The sequence below is a fragment of the Protopterus annectens genome, chromosome 4.part0 (genome assembly GCF_019279795.1).
Source record: "Protopterus annectens isolate FY-2018-M chromosome 4.part0, PAN1.0, whole genome shotgun sequence".
Classification (NCBI taxonomy): Eukaryota; Metazoa; Chordata; order Ceratodontiformes; family Protopteridae; genus Protopterus; species Protopterus annectens.
The window spans coordinates 1,077,295,167-1,077,319,362 of record NC_056733.1 but is presented as its reverse complement, the minus strand read 5'-3'; the positions used below and the strand labels follow the sequence as shown (position 1 = coordinate 1,077,319,362).

At 39.5% G+C, this 24,196-nt stretch overlaps 1 protein-coding gene across 1 annotated transcript in view; it reads right to left on the bottom strand.

Moving 5' to 3' along the window:
* Positions 1-24,196, bottom strand: part of LOC122800395 (rod cGMP-specific 3',5'-cyclic phosphodiesterase subunit beta-like) — a 1,051,627-nt gene that overhangs the window by 192,748 nt on the left and 834,683 nt on the right. Inside the window, exon 14 of the mRNA XM_044069844.1 lies at positions 923-1,023. Within this exon, the coding sequence (XP_043925779.1) occupies positions 923-1,023 (101 nt within the window). The remainder of the gene's footprint in view (positions 1-922; positions 1,024-24,196) is intronic.

The following is a 24,196-nucleotide window of genomic DNA, read 5'->3' as shown; positions in this document are numbered from 1 at the left end:
GACACAGAGGGCACAAAAGGTTTGTTTTTAGGAATGCCCTTGGGCACAATAAAATCAGCACTACTAATAAGTTAATACCTATAATTAAGAAAATAGACATAAGTGAACAGTAGAGCAAAACAGAATGATATCTCTTGAAATATTAGCACTGAACACACACAAAGATATTGTGAATACCCTGACCACATTTATAAATATATTGGAAATAGAAGAATAACACCCATGTGAGCAAAAATATAGTTGTATAATTGAAACGGGTGAGTGACTTTATCCTGCTTAAGCAATGATGGATGCAGAAACAAAGGAAAAGGATGAGTCAAAACAGTGATTGTTATAGATAATGCAAATGTATCTTGCCCTGCTGGTAATGCACCTCCTGTCAGAGTGCACCCAGCATGTAATGTGGAAGTAGGCTTTCTCTGTCTGATATTAGTGTGCATATTACAGCTGTCCTGGTACATTTCAGATGCACTCCATACAGCTGTCAGGTGAATTCCATCAGTATTTTAAGATAGCTTGTGCAGTTTTGCCTTCTCCTGGTTAACAGTGGGATGGCCTCTGACTAAAAAGTTCAGAATAGAAAATTACCAGAAACACGACAACTACATCAATTTCAATTTACTGTGACATTTTTACATAAACAGTGAAAATATGAAATACTATGAATTATAATTTATTGCCTTGATGTTTCACTTTGAGCCAGGAGCATTGATAAACCTTTTGTAGTTACTGTAATCTCTGTAGTAGCCTTGGAGTATGCAGATTCCTCTTCTGTAGTCCTTTCAATCACACATCCATAAAAAAACAAATGGCATAACTGTGATGCCAGTATCTCTAAACCAGGAGACAGATGATCCAAGAGAAGAAAGAGAGAGAGACAATTGCACTGGTAAGGACAGCTACAAATTTTAATGCTGCTTACTTGAAATATAGCGCCAGGTCAGTAGCGATAATAGCGATGTCCATCATGTGGATAGCATGGTCGTATTGCCTTCGGTTAAGGTTTTGGAAGATATTCAGGCTCTAGGCAGAAAATTAAATCGAGGCAGGGTCAAACATAAGAAGATGTTATGTTAACATCAGTACTTCTAACATATATTTAATACAACTTATGAGTACAAATAATAACAGTGCTTATAACTGAAACAGACTGCAGTAGTTTAGATAAGTATGCTCCACTTCCCATTTAACAGTCTGGAATATTTTAAATAAGAATATCGTATCCAAGATACTTGAAGTATTTTTGCAGGGTATATTGTTTCCAAGCACAGAATGCACAAACTGATAGTGGTTAGTTTGGCACATACTTATTACTCTTGCAATATCACACTGTAAATAGCAAGAAAAGAAAGTGTTGCATTTTTTCTGACATCAGAGTAGCTCTACACCTGTCAGTCGTGGCTTGCCACATTGTTCTTTGAGAACCTAAAAATTTACAACTTCTAGTGGCATGGGTTTGCACATTCAGTTCTCTGTCTGTGACTGCTATGAAAAACACAGAGCAGAATACCATTAATCATACCAATCCTGACTATATCCAGCTTTTGACTCTTACAAGTAGTCTTTGTAAGTGACACTTACACATTTGTTGGGTACCCCCAGTCCTATAATCCTCAATACAACTGTTGAGGGTATCCTTCTTCCTCATTCTGAGGTCTCTGTAGTGATTCCTACATTGTTCAGCAGTGCAGAGGACACTAGTAGCACTGGTCAGAGCCCAGGCCAGACTATTCCATGCTTATGCCTTGTAATCTGAGCCACGACAGTCCCTCTACAAAAGCCTGGCCCCATAGCCATTCAGTAGGAGTCCAACAAACACTTTGGATTCCTGGATACCCCATCTTTGAGCACAAAAATCTCAAAACCTCTCCAGGAACATCTGCCATGTCTACCACAGATCAAGACCAATGTAGAATGATGTTTTCCTGCCAATTGCAGGTATTGCGTTTACTGGGAATGCACACTTTCTGGTTTTGCAACATTTGGAAGTGTTGTGCATCACTTACCATAGTGCAAACACAGTGTGCAAGGGTGTACACTGCTGGGCAATGTGTTTGCTTGATGGCCAATAGTATTAATTGAATGCATCCAGTGTATATTTGTGGCTGTCTGGGTCCTGTCTGTCACCTGGGAGGCCCATTTGCCTGGTTTGTGCACTGCCACTCTATGTCCAAAGAAGAAGCACATAGCCAAAGCCTTTTGTGCTAAATGGTGCATTGCGCAAACATGTCTCCCCAAAAAAAGTATTTTAAAAATGATAAAAACTGAAGAATTATTTGACATGCAGAAAATCAGTCAATGACATACACAGTAGAAAATGTTAGTACACATGAGATACGAGTATATAATGGTCTGGATCCTAACTCTCACTGCAATGCACAGTCAGAAAACAGGAGGGGGAATTTATATATATTTGCCCCACAAACAGCTTTGCACCAAATACATGATGTAATTCCTCACACAAGAAACCAAGTTCTGTGCAGGTACAATCACCAGGTGCTCAGTCTTCTTATAGAATCCAACAACCAAAAATACAAGACAGCACTCCTTCTTCCTGGAAATAATTTATTGATGTTCACAATTCACATACCAGTTTCAGCTGCATAAGTCTTCACCAGTGTAAAGAACCATTGTTACATCACACCATTAAATACTTTCTACTTACACCCCATTGATCAATCACAAGCAATCATTTAACCCTGGTGTAAACAAGCCCCCTAACCTGATAATTCACCTTTTTTCTTTTTGATCCAGTAGTTTATGCCATCCACCTTTATTTCTTTTATACGCAATTTTATTAATAACTGTAAAATAAAATTTAGCTGTACTGTGTTGCAGAGTGTGTTTATATAAAGCGTTAGTAGTTTTCTTGCATCTGATATCGCTCATATGTTCTGTTATCCTAAACCTCAGAGGTCCAGAGGTCTGACCTATATAAAATGCCGAACAGTTACATATAGCTAGGTATATCACCCAGTCTGTGTTGCAATTGCCAAACATTCGAATGTCAAAATTTTGTGAAGTATTAGCAAATGAAAAATGCTCAGTTTTACTAATATATTTACAGTTGTTACAGTGTCCAAAAGGCTGGCATCTTCTAATTAGATGCCCTCCATGGGACAATTGACCCATAGTTGGACCTACCTCAATGTTCTATTTATAATGATTGAACCAGCCCCCTAAAGTCTTTCCACGCCTAAATGTAAATAAACACTCAGCTGATAAAGTATTACTTAAATTTTCATGTAGAGATTAATATGCCAATATTTCCTCACAAGATCCATGAAAGATTTTGTATTATTTCCAAAATTCGTAACTAGACTAAGAGGTCCCTCTGCCACCTTTTTAGACTTTATTTTAAAAGCTGCTTTCTATCTATGTCTTGGATGGAGCATAATATTTTACGGACATCTGAACTGTTATACCCCCTTTCCACAAATCTCTGAACCAGAGAACTGGCCACGTATTTATTCATAGGTGGTGTAAATTTAGATGGCTTAAATCTAAATTTCTGGGTATCCTAACCACTTCCTTCCTGTTTATCAAAGATCAACCTAAGGTTTAATAACCGGCAAAAATCAACGACATCTTTAGCAAAAACATCTTCCGATACAGAGTAACCAGGAATAAAACCCAAACCTTTATTAAGCAACTCAGTTTCAGAAGGTGACAACACAGCACAAGAAATATTACATACATTACTGCTCTTATTTATTTGGTCAGCCATCTAAATGTACACCACTTGTGAATAAATATGTGGACAGTTTTCAACAGAAGATTTTAAAAGATTTGCATTTTCAGTATAGGGAATTTAAGAAAACTCCTATTTCAAATTTGAATAAAATGGAGTGGTTAGCACTCAAAAAAAAAATAGCTGAAAATAAGCAAATTGTGATAAATAAGGCTAATAAGGGTGGCCAGGTGCTTGTTTGGGATTGATAATGTCCAATTATCTGACCAACGATTTTATCAAAAAATGTATTTAGACCCCCACCCCTAAGTTTAAGGTTGAGATTGATAATTTTTTGAGAGACGCCTATGAGGAAGGGATTACTACAAAAGATGTCTTGAATCAACTGACAGTGCTGGATCCTATCAGGCAGTATTTTTATATGCTGCTCAAGATCCATAAAAATGCTAGGAGCCCACTAGGTAGACCAGCTGTAGCGGGAATGGTCCTCTGACAGAGCCGTTATCAGATTTTTTGTCATATTACTTAAAACCATTATTGGGATATGTCAGATCTAGAATTCAAGAGACGACTGAGTTTTTGTCAGTTATAGAGGATATGCAGTTGGATTAATGTTAGTTTCTTTGCATACTAGATGTGAAAGCATTGTACACTAGTATTCCAAACTGGGCAAAATTAAAGGCCATAGAGTACTGGCTAAATAGGGTATCTATATACTGCGCAGGTTTCAATACTTTTATGTTATGTTTAACAGAACATGTACTAATGAAAAATGTATTTTATTTCAAGGAAGAATGTTATTTACAGCTTAATGGTACTGCTATGGGGGCAACCTTTGCACCTATTTATGCTGATCTCTTTATGGGGTATTTGGCAGAGCAATTGATTTATGATAACTCACACAATATATACTTGGAATCAATGGACATCTGGAGGAAGTGTTTGGACGACTGCTGGTTGGTCTGGAGATCAGATGCCAGTTACTTATCAGAATTTGTGCAATACCTAAATGAGAATAAATGGGGTATACAATTTACTGAGCATCATGATTTGAGAAGAATTACCTTCTTGGATGTAGAGATACAGGTGGAATTAGATGGGGCACTCAACAGTCGAGTGTTCGGGAAATTTCCAGAGGTAAATACTCTTTTGCAGGCCAACAATTGTCATCTTCAACAAATGGTTAAGAAAATACTGAAGGCACAGTTCCTTAGGATCAAAAGGATCTGTTCTTTAGAGTCAGAATATGTTCAAGAGGCTGAAGATCTGGTTCAGAGATTTGTGGAAAGGGGGTATAGCAGTTCAGATGTCTATAAAATATTATGCTCCATCAAAGACATAGATATAAAGCATCTTTTAAAATATGTCTAAAAAGGTGGCAGAGGGACCTCTTAGGCTAGTTACGAATTTTGGAAATAATACAAAATCTTTTATGGCTCTTGTGAGGAAATATTGGCATATATTACGTCTAGATGAAAATCTAAGTAATACTTTACTATAGGGGCTGGTTCAATCATAAAAAGAACATTGAGGTAGGTCTAACTATGGGTCAGTTGTCCCTTGGAGGGCATCTAATTAGAGGATGCCAGCCTTGTGGACATTGTAACAACTGTAAATATGTTAGTGAAACTGAGCATTCTTTTCATCTGCTAATACTGCACAAGTTTTTGACATTCGAATGTTTTGCAATTGCAACACAGACTGGATGATATACCTAGCTACATGTAACTGTTCTGCATTTTATATAGGTCAGACTTCTCAACCTCTGAGGTTTAGGATTACAGAACATGTGAGTGATATCAGATGCAAAAAAACTACTAACGCTTTATATAAACACACTCTGCAACATAGTACTGCTAAATTTTATTTTACAGTTATTGATAAAATTGGGTACAAAAGAAATAACAAAGGTGGATGGCATAAACTACTGGATCAAAAAGAAAAAAAGGTGGATTATCAGGTTAGGGTGCTTGTTTCCCACAGGGTTAAATGAGTGTTTGTGATTGACCAATGGGGTGTAAGTTGGAAGTATGTAATGGTCTGATGTAACAATGGTTCTTTACATTGATGAAGGCTTATGCAGCCAAAACCAGTATGTAAATTGTGAACATCAATAAATTATTTCCAGGAAGAAGGAGTGCTGTCTTGTTTTGTTGATTGTTGTAATTCCTCACACAACCAAGTGCTACTTAATGTACACTGATATCAAGGTATGATGTGTTATTCATAAATGTATTGTATTTTATACATTTGGATGTAGTGCACTTAGTGATCACACTACCTGCTATGATTATTCCTTACAAATATACAGCTGTATCCAACATTTCTTTGTTTCTTGGTCATTCATCAGTTATCTGACCAGTACTCAGAGACATGCTGTGTTCAAGCCAGTTTATATCATGTACCTTAAAATGTGTGAGGATATTAACTAGGAACACTATGATATGCAGTTGCCATCAAATTAAGGGAAGGTTGGATGGCACAAACAAGCATAGACTGCTGTTTGGGGGTGGGAAGCAATGGTTGGTTGCTGTTATGGCACATGCAAGGGTATAATGATCTTTCAAGTGGGATGGACCCAGGCTGAGCTACTGTTGTGGCACAAACAACGTTATATTGCTCTTGTTACTCTCCTTGTTTTGCATCCTGCTTGTTTGATCTTGTGAGGGTGGTGAAACCAGAAACTGCTATGAGTCTCATTACTTTCAAACTTCTCTCTGTTATGATTTCCCATTACAAACATACGGCAGTAAACTGAGGGCATGCAGTGATTATCAGTACTTTGGGGAGGTATCAATGTGTGAATCTTTGAGGCCTGAGGCCTACTACTTGCTAATGGACACATACAAGTCAAATAAGTCTCTACTGCCACATGTTACATTAATTTCTGTACAAATCTCCCACCTTGTAGTTGCTGTGTACCAACTGATGAAATACAAGGAAATGTCATAACATTATTATACAATACAGTACATGTTCTTACCTTGTACATGCAGCAGTTTCCACAGTGTTAGTTCAGGGATGACTGTGATGTAGGCAGTACACAGCCAATACATGGGGCGGTAAAGGCTGTGGCTCTGATTTAGAGCTGGCAGAGGTCGCAAGGTTCCAGTAATTTGTCCCTGTATCCTGTAGCACTCTTTGATGTCCATGTTGCATATGTTGTGATAAGTTAAATGTGGCCTGTAAACTCTTCTCTGTCTTGGCCTAGGCCTATTGGCAGCAGCAGATGCATTGCATGCAGCCTGTAGCACGTACACATAGAATTAGGCAGCAGCAGCTCCTAACATTCTGTCTCTGTGGATTTTTAGTGTCTGTACTCCACTACTTTTGAATTCAACAGGAAAAACCAGCATGAGTTTACATGGTTGCTTTATAACTTGTTCAGTAGATCCACCAGATTGGTTGATTAGCATGAAATTCTGCTGCTTATGATGTAATTAACATCTCTGAAACACAACCTAGAGATATGCACACCATTAATACTCTGCTCCATTATAAAAAGGGGAATGTGTAGCTAGCCAAACTGATGGGTGAGGATACTTGCTACATTTTCAGAAAATCAAAATATTTACAAACATATCTTTACAGAGGAGTACTGAACTGCAGCAGGTACACTGTCATTTTGTTACCTACATAATGCATATGCTGGAATATCTTGATGATTAATGTGAATGTGAAGCAAAGCCTTTTACACTGTTATCTGTATGCATTAGTTAGAAGTGTACTGATGGCATGGCCATGTTTGTCAAGCCATTTTAGAGGTACAGATGATTGACAATACATGAAAATAGAAAGGTGTGTGATACATATGTACAAATATTTCAGGGACAGGTCCTTTGAAAGCACATTTAGCATTTCAAAGATGTTATTAGCAAAATAGTTCATGTGCCTGTTCTTTTGTGGGCAGGGGGAGCAAAGAAAAGTTACTGTTATGTCATAAACTAGAATGGATTGTTCCTTGGGGGGGGGGCACAATTGAGTTACTGCTATGGCACCTACAAGGATATGTTACTTTTGCTTCTCTCTCCTTGTTTTGCATCCTGCCTGTTAATACTTCACATCTGTATTTGTTGTTATCCTGTAGGTTGTGCCTGGCCACAAGTGTGAATTAATGTTGTGCTCACTTACCTGGCATGTACCTTACCTCATAACACTATAGTATATCCTTACCTTCCACATTCTCCACGCACATGCACCTACAGCTTTCCTCAAGACAATGCTTTGCTCATATTAATTTTTTACTGTTGTCTACCTACAAAAAGTCTTTGTTACATCTCTTTTACAGCTCTAGCTCTACTTCACTCGTGGCTGCCCCCCCCCCCCCCACAAGTGAAAGATTTTTGATAATTATCCTGCAAACAACTAAGGGCAAAAGGAGTCACTACTGGGAGTTTTACTGTCTGAAATAGTCTTATCTCTAGGTCTGCTTCACTCATAGCTGCCCCCCTCCCTCCCAAGTGAAGAATTTCTGAAAATTATTCTGCAAACAGCTGAAGGCAAAGGGACTCACTACTGGGACTTTTACTCTCTGCAATATTCTTATGTAGATGTATTCCATGTTAACTAATTTTTGCATCTAGTTCTTAGTGCTTTTACTTAATTTTATTATACTGGCTTAGCCTGCACACTTACAAGGTCTCCCCACTCCTTTTCCCAATTCCTGCCATTGAAGTTAACTGCCACTAGCTTGCTGCAGAACACCACTAAATAGCTGAATCTTAGCCCAGATTAGCAAATCATCTTGTAAGCAAAACAGTGCTCTACAGTTATTTAACATTTCCAGTATTACTGTCTACTGTAAAGTCACCAAAGTCCCTTCAAAGCAGTTATTTTTTCCATTCACTGTGAAAAAAGAGTGGAACACAGTAACTGGCATTATCCCTGCCATTAAAATACAATGCTGCTTACCTTCATTACTTAGACTCCTGATACTTTTTTCTCCAGATCTTACCTCCTAGGTAGGGCTCTAGATCAGGTTTCACTACCATCCTCCCACTGAATGCACTCACAGCAACATTAGTCAGTAACATTACCTCCCCTTTCTCTCCCTTCTGAACTCCAAGCTATCATCCCTTCTTCAACCTACCTTACTGATTGTTTCTCTTGTCCCACCTTCCAAGTTGAGTCAGGCCTTCCCTCTCCATTCCCCCTCTCTTTGCTCAGACTCACTTCACCCCCTTCCCTACCCCCATTCCCACCCACCCCATATCAATTACATATATACTTAGCCATACCCCACCCAGTTTCAAGCAACGAATCAACATACACCCCACTCTAAGCCCATCCCACACTCAAACACTCAATCAACATAAGCCTCACGCTGTAAACCCTTCCCACCTACCTTAGTTGACAAACACCTTTTTCAACTGTAGTACAACCAGCTTCAACTCATCACTCCCAACTCTTTCTCTCCCACATCCTATTCTGGTACTTCTATATTCACCAAACATTCACCAGTGTCACTAATACACTTCACTGTATTACCACTTCTTTTTTTCTCACTATGTCTCATACTACTTCTACACCTTACACCATTACATCCTACTCATACAGTACCAAAACCCACCTCTTGTACAGCTATCCAGCTTCCTAAACACAACTCCTATTCCACAATATCTCCTAGTCTTTATTCCATTAACACATTATTATTCTTCAAACATACAATCCTATCACATACACAGCTAACTCTACAAACTACACTCTTCATAACTCAGTTTAACTCTAACTATAAACTGCTTCCACAACACCACTCAAACAGTACATCCACACTTCCCCAATGTGGAGACATCCACCCCATCCCAAGACCCACTCCAACTACCTTCCCACCTCCCAAACCTCATAAATCCCTAAAGTTCACTACCATTAATATACAAAGTATCAAAAACAAAATTCCAGAATCCCATGCCTGGATAGCACATTCCAGACCCAACATAATTGCCGTAACCGAGACATGGCTAAAACCATATATAAAAGACACAGAGTTCCTCCCTCCAGGTTTCGCCTGCCTAAGGTCTGATAGACCCCACAAGACAGGGGGAGGAGTTACTCTTCTTTATCCTAACTCTTTCACCATCATTCCTTACGCAAACTCCATTCCCCAATTCTCTTCAGCTGAACTCATCATTGCACATCTAAAACTAAAGTATTTCAAAAGTCTGTGCCTGATAGCCATTTACATCCCACCCAACAACAATGTTTCTGTCTTAGAAGAAATATTAGCCTGGACCTCAAATAATATCCACAGTGAAACTATAATCCTAGGAGATGTCAGCATAAATTGGCTAGACCATACAAATCCTTCTCTAAATGCTTCCATCAACCTCTGTAACTCACTCAGCTCATTACTACCATAACCAGGCCTAGCAATAACACTAACAAAGGCACCTTACTTGAATGGGTCTTAGTACCCGATCCCAACAAAATTACATCTGCAGGAACTCTACCCTGCAATATCAGTGACCATCTGCCCGCCTATATAACACGTGCCATCTCCTCAACCTTACATGACCCTGTAGATGGCTAACTAACTTCAACCCCATAAGCTTCAATGAAACATTAAGCAAATCATTTGGAGCATTCTAAAGTATTTGCCTCTAGATGAAGCAGTTGAATCTTTCAATTCAACTTTCCTCAGTATACTCAGTAGAATGGCCCCTCTTCAGAATAAGAGAATCAAAGCAAATCATGCAATTTGGCTTTCTAGAGACACACAAAAACTTAAGAATACCAGAGACCGAGCATGGAAAAAAATGGCATAATAGTAAAATCCCCATAGATCTCCAGCTTTTCAAACAACTCCGCAATCAAGTAAAGCATCTAGTTATTAATGATAAAAAGCAGTACTACTTACATCTCCAAAACAAACACAACTATAACCCAAAACAGTTCTGGAATTCAGTCTCCCCTCTATTAAACCCTGGCACCAAAAGTAATCCTTGCCCAAACCCTGACAAAACCCCTGCTGAACTAGCTACCCTTTTCAACTTCTACTTCATAGACACTATATCCAAACTTGATTCCACCTTTCCTATAGCTACTCACAACAGCAACCCCTCTTCAACAAACCATACCCCAGAAAAGCCTTCCCACCAGTCTTTCTCCTTCTCTCATGTTCCCACTTCCACTATTTCTAAACTCCTGCTAAAACTCAAACCCAGAAGCCCCAGACAGTTTACCCCCAGAATACCTTCAAATGTCTACCAAATTCATCAGCTACCCTATAAGCATTCTCATAGATAGATCTATCCAAGAAGCCTATGTACCATACATTTGGAAGAAAGCTTATATCATACCCTTACATAAAGGCGGTAATAATTTAGACATCTCAAATTTCTGCCCTATAGCCATTCTATCTCCTATTTCTAAAATAATGGAAAAATGTATCCAAATTCAATTCATGGATTAGCTATCCAAAAACCAACTACTTTCCACAACTCAGCATGGGTTTTGCCCTGGCCATAGTACTACAACTGCTCTCCTATCCTTCCTAGACACTGTTAACCACAGCCACAATGATGGTAAACTTGTTTCTGCACTCTTTCTTGATCTCTCTAAAGCTTTCGACACCATCTCCCATCCACTCCTCCTTTCTAAGCTCTCACACTTTGTCTTGTCCACACCTATCCTTAACTGGTTCACCAGTTACCTCACAAACAGACAACAATCCACCAAATGGTTGCACTCTTTCTCTCCTTTTCTCATTACTTCCACCGGAGTTCCCCAAGGATCCATCTTAGGCCCCCTCCTGTTCAGTATTTTTATTAATGACTTTCACTCCACTCTCACTCATGCATCTGTAGTTCAATATGTGGATGATTCTACTATTATCTGCTCTGGTAACTCTGAAACCGAACTTCTGACCATCACCCAGAATGCTTTCTCTATTACCGAAAACTGGATGACAAATAATCATCTCACCCTCAACCCAAATAAAACAAAACTCTTGCTCTTTACACCCTAAAAAAGTAACACCATTAATAAATCTGATTTTATCATTTTCTCCTCCAACAAGACTGCCTTAGAGGTAGTTTCCCATACTGAGTTACTTGACATAACCTTAGATGACAACCTAACCTTTGATCAACACATCCACAACACCATCAAAAAAACACATCAAAAACGTGGTACTCTCTTCCAACATAAACACTTTTAAACTACTCTACTAGAAAAACACTTACCCAAAACTTTTCTCCTACCTTATCTCCTCTATGGTGCCCCATTCTGACAAACATCCAATCGTCATTAAAAAATTAAATGGAAAGCTGCTATAACAAAATTGCTAAATTCGTTACTAGAGCAAAATATTCCATTGACCACTGTCACTCATTATATTCCCTGAACTGGTTAGAACTCCCACAACCCCTAACTTACATACAACTAGCCACAGCACACAAATTCATCTATAATTCCTCCAAATGCCCAGCCCTGGCTTCACTTCTGACTCTTTATCAACCAAACCATTCGCTAAGATCTGAAAATAAATCACTTATCCAAGTTAAGAGACCTAAACTCCCTGTAGGCCAATACCTTTACTCTTTCACTGTAGCTAAACTATGGAATGCCCTTCCACCTTCTCTACAGACTATAAATAATGCCCCATCATTCAAAAAATCACTATACCAACATCTCTCCTCTCATTGGCTATGCCCTTGCACCATCCCCAATTCTTCAGTCACCTGATTACTAACCTGACTCATCTCTCAGATACCCACACTCTTCTTCACTCTCCCTATTGTGCACTCACCCTTAATCACAGCACAGTGTGCCTCACATGGTGTGAAAAAATTGTGTAAGTGCAGATTATTGTTACTGTCTGATCTATTGAATAATTGCCAAGCACCCCAGTCTTCCACATAGTTGCTATACATTGCCCATGTTACTGTGTATAAAATTAGCAAGGAAGCTGTTGATATTAAATAATCTGATGTGTAGATTTGTTGATTCATATAGTATTCTATTGTATACTGTTAAATGCTGTTATTACTCTTGTATATTTTAAATGCAGTTATTAACTCCCTAAATAATCTCATAATTATGTACATTGTTTTTTTGGAGATTTTCTCCCCAGGCATCCACTGAAAATGGGCTCATTTCAGCCCAGTGGACTCTCCTGGTTAACAAAAGAAAATAAATAAAATAAATAAATAAAAATGTTTTATGTTTTTCCAGTGGGTACTAGTGACTGCCTACATTAACTGTTTTATCTGGTAACAGTTACTTTGCAGTTACGTGATACTTATGTGTATTATCATTCTCTTGTCTTTGAGGACTGAAAATGTCACTGAGATACAAACCCTCCTTCGGTGAGGCAGAGAATACAGTAATTGTGGATGCACTCCATCAACATGGTGCTTTTCTTCTCAGACGGGGTTGTACCAGTATGCCAGAGAGGCTGAGACTATGGCAGCAGATTGTTGCAAACATAAATTCCATGGGCTGCCACAGCCAGACTTATGAGTAGGTGTGCCACTGGCAGGATAACCACTGCACAGAGGTGTTTAGCTGCTGTTGCCCAAGACCAGAGGGAAACTGGGGGTGGGTCTACTGCAGAACCACTTCTCACCCCCAGTGAGGAATTCCTGGCAAATCTTCTACAACAAGACAGCTCACAGCAGAGTGGCCCACAACATTTGATTGACGTGGGTGCCACTCCTTCTCAGTCCTAGGAAAAGCTTCCAGGTAGGCTTTGTTATATGACCAGTTGGATACTTTTGTATAGTAAAACAATTGAAATAAAAGGTACCTCTGTGTCACATGTCTTTTTTTGGGGGGGGGGTTGAAGGTTGGTACAGTGACAAGCTCAATTTGGAGCTGTCAGCCATGTTCTTGATGAACTTACACTTCATGCAGATAGAGAGGAGTACATGTAGTACCTCCTGTCTTACTGTTAAATGTGATGATGTTGTCCTTACCTCTTGCTTAACTTATTTCAGGACCATCCAGAATTCAGTGACATATCCTCCTGCAGATGGTAAGCCAAATGAAGTTATTTCACTACTGCAGAAAATTTATAGAAATATGATGTGTCATTTAGGTCTGTTGTGTGTATTGCTGTACTGACTGTAATAGTGGCAGCACTGTTAGTTGTTTAGCCTATATTGCACCACAATTGTGCAGGTATTAATGTATGCCTGTGTTTCTCCCTTTTTGTCACAGGTGATCATGACAGTGGGAGTGTGGGCCCTGTGCCACCTGATGTCATTGTCTCATCAGACACTGATGATGATGGTGGTGAAACTGAGGCACAAGTTGGGGGGTGCAGAGGTTGAATCTGACACAGAGGTTGACATCCAACCAATCCATCTCTTTCCCCAGACACAGCCATGCCTACCTAGTCCACTGAGCCCATAGATATAGGACAGGTGGAGGGCAGAGCCAGTTCTCATGGTTGGGGGTGACAACGATGAACCTCTGCCACCTCTATAATGCATGGCTCACACCTGTCTGACATACCAATACACAGAGCTTAGCACTATTCATGCAGACAGACTCTCACACACCACTTTCATATGCCTGCTTCCCTTTCTCCCTCACACACACACTCACCGACCTTTTATGTCAGCATAGACCTCCTGCCCCCCACCCTGTGCAAGTGATGATAACTGCGCCATATCCCTGTTTTCTCTCTTTTGGATTCAGGGATACAAGAGCTTTGTGTCTGATGCACAAGGTGCATAGCTACATTAGTGCCTAGTATATCTGCATTTGAGTTGTTGAACTGATAATTGTACCTGTCAGTGATATTTGTCTTGCCAAATTTTATAGTGGATACCATTGTCACGTCAGTACTTTCTAGTGTATTCTCTTGTAAGTGTTGTGAAGTCAAGAACTGCAATGTGTGTCATTACTTTATAACCTTTCTCCTTAATGTTTTCCAGTACATACATAAGGTGCACATCATAAGACATGCCATCACATTCAGATCTCAGGATTGTATGACAGCACTGTAGTCAAACTATCAGAACAGTAATACAGTATGATTCTCTCTTTTGAATGAACCCCACCAGACACATGCAGCAGCTGGACAGACCACAGGGCTTTTTCATGAAGATAACACAGGGCCTACTAGCCATAGCATGATGTATGTGAGTAGATTAAAAGGCATGTCAGTGTCATCCGTCTGATATCTCATTAAATTTTAATTGTTAATTTGATGGTATTTCTCCCCGGGCTTTTGCTGAAAAAGGGCCTTTTCGGCTCAGTCAGACACCCCCGGTTAACAAATGTAAAATAAAAAAAAAATAAAAATAAATTATTCTAAGTCTATTAATTTTAGTTTAAGTACTTGGCTTCAGACCAGTTGTCTTACATTAAGAAGGCTAGCAATCTACACTCTTGTGGGAGGAGATGGTAGCCTCTGCCCTTCTGAGGTCATGGTCAGCTGCCTAGCAGATGTCAAGGTATGTCAGATCACGCACGCACTCAAGTCTCTCAACAAAAAGTACCGTTATGACTCTGTCATGGGCCATGTTGCAGTAAATAACTGGAGACATACCTGACTGTACTATATGAAGAGAGATATGACTGACCTCTTCAGATTATCTGTCCTAGGCAGGTATGTCTCTAGCCCTAAGCTGCAGTCCACTTTCACCCAGGATGATCCCTCAGTATAAACAAAATATGATTGACTTCAGCAATTGGCTTAGCTTCTGTTGTCAAACCAGGGGGATCCAGTATCTGTCAGCCTGGGAAGATATGGTTGATAGAGCATGCTGCTTTGCCAGAGATGGTTTTCACCTGTCATCTCTTGGCTCAAAGTGGCCTTTTTAGGCAATGTCAGAACAACTAAATTCCCAGTGTAAAATAATCCACTAGAGACAAACTGAAGGCTATGCTGCTTAATGCAAAGAGTGTAAATCAGAACTACACTCACTGGATGCACTCCTTACATTGGAAGATGCTCATGTCTGTGCAGTCACACAGACGTGGTTCAAGGCCACAGACAGCCTCATGGTCATGCAAGGCTACAATATCTTTCACATGTTCAGACATCAAAATGTGCATGAAAGAACCAAAGGCAGAGGTGTATACATCCTCAATAAAGACAAATACCCCTCAAGACTGGTCAAAGAGTACAATTCCATAGTGCTACTCCATGTCTAACTAACTGTAGGTAAAACCCCCTTCCATATCATGCTAGCTACAAGTCCCCCACCATGAACCATGAACACTACTCTACCTACTTGGACCTAATTGAGTCACTCACTATATAGCCAAACACCTTTGTCATGTGTGATTGCAACTACCCTTTCATCAATTTGGTGTCATATATGAGCACAAACATGCTCACCCTAAGGTTCCTGAACTTTAATACACATGCTCTGTAATACATAGTCTGCACCCCCACAAGGGGCCCAAATGTCCTAGACTTAGTACTCACCAACATAAGGTGTCTCTGCATTAACCCCCATGTGTTGCACCCCCTGGTCAGATTGTATCAGAATTCAGTGTCATTTGAATTCATGATCATACCTGATACCCCCCAAGAGAAGAAAGGAAGAATCATTTCTCCAAAGCACACTATGACCTCTCAACTGATGCCATAAATAGTTGTAAACCCTGCTACCACTGTCAACAATGACTGCTATACAGAGATGTGCACAAATGGCTTGTATAAATATCTATACAAATGTATAGAGTTGGCTGAACATGAAGAGATGAAAACAAGGTCCTCACGGAAAACAAGCCACCCTGGTGGGCATCAAGCATAAATAGGTTATACAATAAGTAGAAGAAAGTAATGTCTAAGAACTAGAGGTAACTGATTCAGCAGAAGAAGGACACCATCCATAGCTTGAACAAGCAAATTAGCTAGTTTGTAAAGCCGTCAAAAGCCACATACAAACATAAACTAGGATCCCTAGCTAAAGATAATATGTCATTCTTTAGCTACGTCAGAAATGTAAAAGTGAAGGGCCAGGTTTGTGCCAAACCAGTAGTGGACGGTACCACTCATACTGACCCTGAGGAGATTGCCAACCTGCTACGAGACATTTTGGGAAAACGTCACCCCCTGCCCCAACCAGACATATCCCAGGGCATACCTGTCACCAGTCCTCTAATTAGTATTTTGAAAGATCAGTACAAAACCGCACCCTCCATGGCCAAAAAACACAGCCTTTATGGAACTGGATAACATCTCAGGCTGCCTACTAAATGGTCTGAAACAGGACCTAGTGGAACCAGTTGGCACTATCTTCGACCACAGTGTAATTACTGGCTTTGTCACAGCAGAGTGGAACACAGCAACAGTAATTCCCTTGCATAAAGGGATACATCAACTGACCTTGGGAGCTATAGACCCCTAAGCCTAACCAGCCATATCTGCCAGGCCATGGAGAGAATAATCGTGGCCCTTATCAACAAAGATATATGTGACCTTCAAAGTGTTGTCCCAACATAATTTGGCTTCATTAAGGGTAGATCATGCTTATTAAAACCTGGTGGACCTCTTTGAGAATGTCACCAAAGCTCTGGATAAAGCAAAAACAGCACATACACCCTATCCTAACTTAGCCAAGGCTTTGGGTACAATCCCCCACTCAGGCATCATTGATAAAATCACACAGCTGAGAATTAACCCATATGTCAGTAGATGGATAGCCAACTGAATTTCTGACAGAACACATACAGTCAAAGTTGGGGATTCCACTTCTAGCAGCAGACCAGTTACAAGTGGTGTACCACAAGGATCTGTACTGCAGCCCCCACTGTTTGGAAAGTATTTCTCAGATGTCCAGGGAAAAATAGATGGTCTGTGGCTTACCATGTTTGCCAATAACTGCAAACTGGGTGCAATTGTTGTGTTCTCCAATGATGTTGACATACACACAGACAAATGATTGATGCCAAAGCCACAGACTCAAAATAAATGCAAAAAAATATGTTAGCATCCCTTTCAGCAAAGGAAAAGTCCTTGCACATTACAATATTAGCAGTAGCCCCCCATTATCTGAAACCCTGTGGCGAGAAATTTGGGAACTCAGGTTGATAGCAACCTTAACTTCGATCACCACATGTCCACAGTGCTAAGGAAGGCCTTCTGTGTCGCACATCTCATAAGTATGGGCATCACATCCAGAGCTAAGGATGTTATAACTCCTCTGTACTCATCCCTTATCAGACCACTCAAAGAGTACAATGCTCCCTTCTTTATGTACCTCACCAGACACCTGCAGCAGCAGCTGGGGAGACCTCAGAGGTTTTTCACCAAGAAAATTCAGGGCCTGAAACACATGACCTGCTGAGAGGAGACATGTGCCTGGCCTACAGAGCAGTCTCAGACCCTGGCCTAATTGAAATTCTGCACATCCATAAGTCACATGAGACAAGATTCACTCAACCTAGGGATCTTAACCTAGCCTACAACATTAACAATACATGCTGTAGAGACAGATATGTCTCCCAGAGATTGCCATGCTGGAAAAAATTCCAGTTCACATAAAACAGAACTCCTCAATGACCCTATTTAAGCATAACTTATACAACTGGATGGGAGACTGTCAATTTACCCCGGTTGTGTCATCCATGTCCTTCTTGGATAAGGGAAGTCGGTGCTGCTCATATACTTGCACTGCAAATATAGACCATACAAGCTGGCCAATAAAGGAACAATGGTATAACATGGATAGGCTTATAAAGGCCGTAGGGCCAATAGCCTAGTAACCTCTTATGAAACTATGGTGACATCTGCTTGGCTCCATGCCACTGTCTTATCCTTCCCTGGTGGGATGGTTGTATATGCAATAATCTGATATAGCTGATTACATCAGCATTGTCTGTTGAGCATGTGGTGGTACATCAACATTGTCTGTTGAGCATATGGTGATAACAATGTCCCATGTGCAGGTGTGAAAAGATCTCTATAATGTCAAATAACAGTTCACACACACACACACACACACACACACACACACACACACACACACACACACACACACACACACACACACACACACACACACACACACACACCTGCAGTGAGAACAGAACCCCTGCCTATCTAGGTACCCAGACTATAGAACACAGTACTATACACAAGTGCCACAGCACAAGTCAACCTTTTACATGGCTGCAGGTTAACTTATAGTGGATGACATCAGCAGGCCATGTGGGAGACAAGAAGTTGGGAGGGATGCATGAAATAGATGTGTAGGCTTGTGCAAATATTAAAAGACAAGCAAGCCATGCCACTGGAAAAGTAATTGTAGGATGGTATGTCTACTCTGTTGAGTAGAGACACACACCCTCTCAGCTGATTGCAGTGAGAACAGAACCCCTAACTAAGTACACAAACTATAGAAGACAGTCCTCTACTTAAGCTCCACTGTACAAGTCTGACTTTTACATGATTTCAGGTCAGCTTATTGTAGATGTCATCAGCAGCGCATGTTGGAGGGAAGAAGGTGGGAGGTCTGCCTGAAATGGATGTGTAAGCAGGTGGTGGTATCAAAATACTGGCAAGCCATGCCATTAGACAGGCAACTGTAGCATAGCATGTCTACTCTGTTGAATGGAGACACACACACACACACACACACACACACACACACACACACACACACACACACACACACACACACACACACACACACACAGTTGACTGCAGTGACAACAGAACCCCTACATATCTAAGTACACAGACTACAGAGCACAGTACTCTGCAAGAGTCATGGTACAAGTCTGACTTTCACATGGCTGCAGGTCAACTTATAGTGGATGACATCAGCAGTGCATATTGGACAGAAGAAGGTGGGAGGCGTTTTAAACTACCCTGTCAGGTAGTCTATAGCTTTACTTAATGAAAACACTGAGATAGTTCTGATATTATGACATTCATTTACTGCACATGAGGTTTACATCTAGCTTAACAATGAAAGGTATATACATCAAAAACGTACTTCAGCTTACAGCATCAGGTCTGCAAGAATAGAAGAATCAAAGTCTCTGATACAAAAGAAAAAGTCCCAATCTTTATAGTGTCTTTTCTGCCTGCATCAGCAGTTTAGAGAATTTGCCAGAATAATAAGTCTTTCCTTTGAAGCTGGTCTGCTTACAGTTTGTTTTCCATATTTTAAGCATTCTGTTCCTGAAGAATAACTCCTTTCATCATTGGCTTATCTTGTGTATCATGTTGATGAGACACAACTGCATACAAGAGTTTGTCTTGACCAGCTTGTAGACAATAATTTTACACAAGCTGCATAGTTTATGAGAGATAAAATGTTTTACTTCTGATTCTTATTAACAATGAATGCCAAACTATATGTTTTTGCCAAATTAGGTAACTGAGTTTAAACTGAGTGCACACTATACACTGAAATGCAGAACATTTATTTTGCATTTTCAAAAAAATCCACAGAAATCCATTTTAACCTGTTCTTTACTCTCACAATTCCCACTTTTATTTAAAAAGCGGAACATGATTGTTCATTTTCAAGTTTTTCTTCAACTGTACAGATTGAAACCTTCTCCAGTTTATTCAGGTTAACCATCATGATTTGCTGAACTCTATAAGTTTTTTCACAAATGACAACTTAGGTAGCAATCCCAGATAGTTAATATGACTATAATGCCTAACACTACTAGTACAGGATGTATCAACCAATTTAACAATTTTTTTTCCTTATTTTGACCAACCAGTAAAGATATCCCACCAATTGTGAGCAGTGCCTTTTTTTGTGTTTTCAGCCAAACTAAGTAGTTTATCTTTTGCAATGATGATTAATGCCTCATAATACAGAATACTTTTATTTCTTTTTTCCAAATACTCTCTGAGAATTTTAGTATTGTTCATTATGTTTTTTAAGTTATCCAAAGATACAAATATATTGGAAAACTGTATTAAGTCATAATTCCAGTTCTTGGAAATATTTACTTTTATGGGTTCAGTAAACACATAGCTCTTATTATTCCATTTATGGAAATCAACAGGTGATAGACATCCTACATAGGTTCATAGGTAGGTACTAGGCTATTGGCCCTAGGGCCTATATAAGCCTAGCCAAATGGCACCCTGGCTTTTGCCACCCAAGAAAATTATTTTCCCGTGCCCCTGTCAAGCAGAGCCACAGAAGTGATCCCCAGGGTGAATTTCCTATCTCCCATCCAATCATCAAGATTTTTCTTGAAGAGTGCTAATGAAGAGCTTTATTTGATATAGATAGGTAGTTTGTTCCAGAGTATGGGAAGTCTCTGGGACAGGAATCTATCCCTCCAGCATGTTCTGTTTATTGTGGTGACAAAGTTTAGGTCCCTAGAGCATGTAGCTTGGAGGAATTGGGATTTCTTTAAGTGGAGCATGTCCAACAGCTCTGGGCTTGACATAGCTTTGTATGTTAGGCAGAGATTGCCTCTGAGTAGGCGATATGCAACATAGTAAAGCAGGAGTTGTTTGAGATGGTCTGCATAGGGCATCTGTTTGAGGCCAGTAATTTTCTTTGTGAGGTATTTCTGCGGCCTTTCCAGTTGTTGTAGATGTCTTGTGAGGTACATACCAAAAGGGGCGTTGTACTCTATAATGGGTCTAATGAGTGATGTGTAGAGGGGAACAATGACCTCTTTTTTCCTGGATGAGAAACCTTTTGTGATGAGGTGTGCCACGTAGAAGGATTTCCTGACTACTGTGGTGATGTGATTATCAAAGGAGAGACTACTGTCCACCTGTGCCCCAAGGTCTCTTATCACACTTTCGGTGTTAAGTAGACTACCACCTATGTGGTAGTTCATGGGTACAGAATTTTTACCAAAAGGGATAACAATGCACTTTTTGGCATTGAGCTTGAGGCCATGGCTTTGACACCAGGCATCTGTCTCAGTGAGGCCCTTTTTTAGGATGTCTACAATGTTAGGATTTTTTATTATGGCTTTTAGTTTGCAGTCATCTGAGAATTTTGTTAGCCAAAGGCCTTCTGTGTTAGCCTGTACTTCAGAGAAGTAAACTTGAATGAAAATAAGAAAAAATGCCACAAATATGAAGAAAAATACTCTTTTAATGAGAGCTTTCGTCAGTAGATACACTTGACTTCATCAGATTACATAAAACATTGAAATCACTTCCTTTTAAAAGCCAGGCACCACCACATGACCACAATTAATTTCCTCTACAGGATTCAAATTGTATTGCAACACTGTTTCTCAAGCTGTATTGCCTCTACAGGATTCAGGTTGTATTGCAACACTATGTTTTAAAACTAAACATTGAAATATATGTGAAACTTGATTAAGAAATGATAATAAAAAAAAATGCAAGACAAAACAAAATACAGTAGTGTTTGTTCTTCACAGTAACCCATATGTATTAATAAATAACAAACATCAATCCAGCATACTGTTGATACACTAAGACAGTATAAAAAGATGTATTATAAACATACATTGATCACATTTTCCCCCACTTTCCTTATTTGCTGTGCAAGTTAAAACATTACAAAACTATCAAAGATAAAATTCAGCTTTCAGTTTTAAATAACTAGAGAGAGAAATAATATCATTCAACCCAGGGGGGTTGCTGGCATTAAATCTTAACTGCCACATACATTCTCTAAATTCGAGAAACATTTCTCGTGGACCTCCCCTGTTGTTAAGAACAACTTGGTCAAAGGCAATAAATTTAAACCTATAGTCAGGATTTTCCTTGATGTGCAATGCCAATGCATTTTTTTCATTGTTTTTTTTAATATCATAATTGTGTTGGTATATACGCACTTTGAAAGCCTTTTTAATCTTGCCTATGTAAAATCCTTCACAGGATTGGCATAAGGCTGCATAAACTACAAAAGTGCTGTTACAATTCAACCTATGGTTCAAATGTATTAGACCATAATGTGGAATATGTAAAGTGTCCATTTCAAAAATACTGGAATGTTGTGTACAATGACCACATTTAGTCATCCGTCCTTTTCCATAGGTTTTATAACCCTCTGTGTTTTGTTCAACTAAATTTTTAAAACAAGCATCTTTTTTATATACAACACATGGCTTTTCCCCCACATTTTTTAACAATTCTTGATCTCCTCTAAAAATAAACCAATTCTTATTTAATATGTCCTTGATGTCATAAAATAATGGGTTATAAGTTAAAATAAGGACCTTGCTGAAATATTGGGTCATGTTTGTATCTTCACTCAAAATGTTAATATTAGGGGTAACAATACCAGATGTATCACTCCCTAATAATGGGAAAAAGTGTCTGCATACCCTTTTTCCTTGACCTCATTATGAATTGGTTCAATAAAATTGTTAGGATATCCTCTTTGTTGTAACATACCCCTCAACTTGTCCCTCTCTTCATAGAACATTTCTATATCACTGATCATACATGCTAATCTAACACACTGGCCTTTGACAAGTGACTTTTTTTGAAAGTCAGGGTGTCCACTCTCATAGTGTAAGAGGGTATTAGAATATGTGGGTTTTCTGTATATCGTGGTTTTAAAGTTCTGTTCTACTTCATTTTTTGATAATAAATATATCCAAAAAATTGATCTTGTCACTGCTTTGTTCCATAGTGAAATTTAAAAAAGATGTACTTGTTGTTGTCTTTCAGCTATTCCCGGTTAGGGGTCGCCACAGTGGAACTCTGGTCCGCTAACGATTGGCAGTAGATTTTCACAGTGCCAAGTTGCCAACTTGATGCCCAACCTTCAACGAAGGCACGCCCATTCACGCATGTCTTTCGGAATGCCACTCGACCCGTGGGGAGGACATGCAGACTCCACACAGAAGGCACTCCCCGCACACTAGCTGAGAATCGAATGGGAGAACCTCTTGCTGTGAGGCAATAACACTACCGCTGCACCACTGCGGATTTCTTAAAAAAGATGTACTAGTATTTAAAAATTCAAAAAATATCTGTAATTCATTTTCACTGCCTTGCCAAAATATTAATATATCGTCCAAAAATCTCCCATAGAATTTACAAAGCTTGAATAGCTCTGAAGTGGATACCTGAGTGAGTTCCCACTGGGCCAAAACTATATTGGAAAACAGGGGGGCACAGGCCACCCCCATTGCTACTCCTGTTGTCTGTTTAAATAGCTGGTTCTCAAATATGATGTAATTGTTGTTAAGGACCAATTCCATTAAAGTTGTAAACATTAAATGTTAAGTTGTCAATCTCGCCTTCATTCTTGCTTGATGGGTTCGGAGCCGATCCCTCGGCTCCGACTCGGCACTTGCTAAGCTCGAGAGTCACTTTTACCAGCTCGAGGCAGCCCCATATCCCATGATGCAAGGCGGTAAGTACCCAGATCTCGTTTGCCGCTTCGCTTATGAGGTCCTCCTTTTACCAGCTCCTGGTAAGTGATTCACTATTTTGATATTTAAGCCCCTTTTTGCTAAAAACCCTTTAATTTTTAGTTTTAAGTTAATTATATAGATTTTCTGACAGAAAATCCCTGTCTCTTCTAATTTTTTTAGTCACACTTTACCCATCCCATTCCCTCCCTGTTAGGGTGTGTGTGTTTGTTTTTATAGTAATACCTTTTTGGTATTTTATTTAAT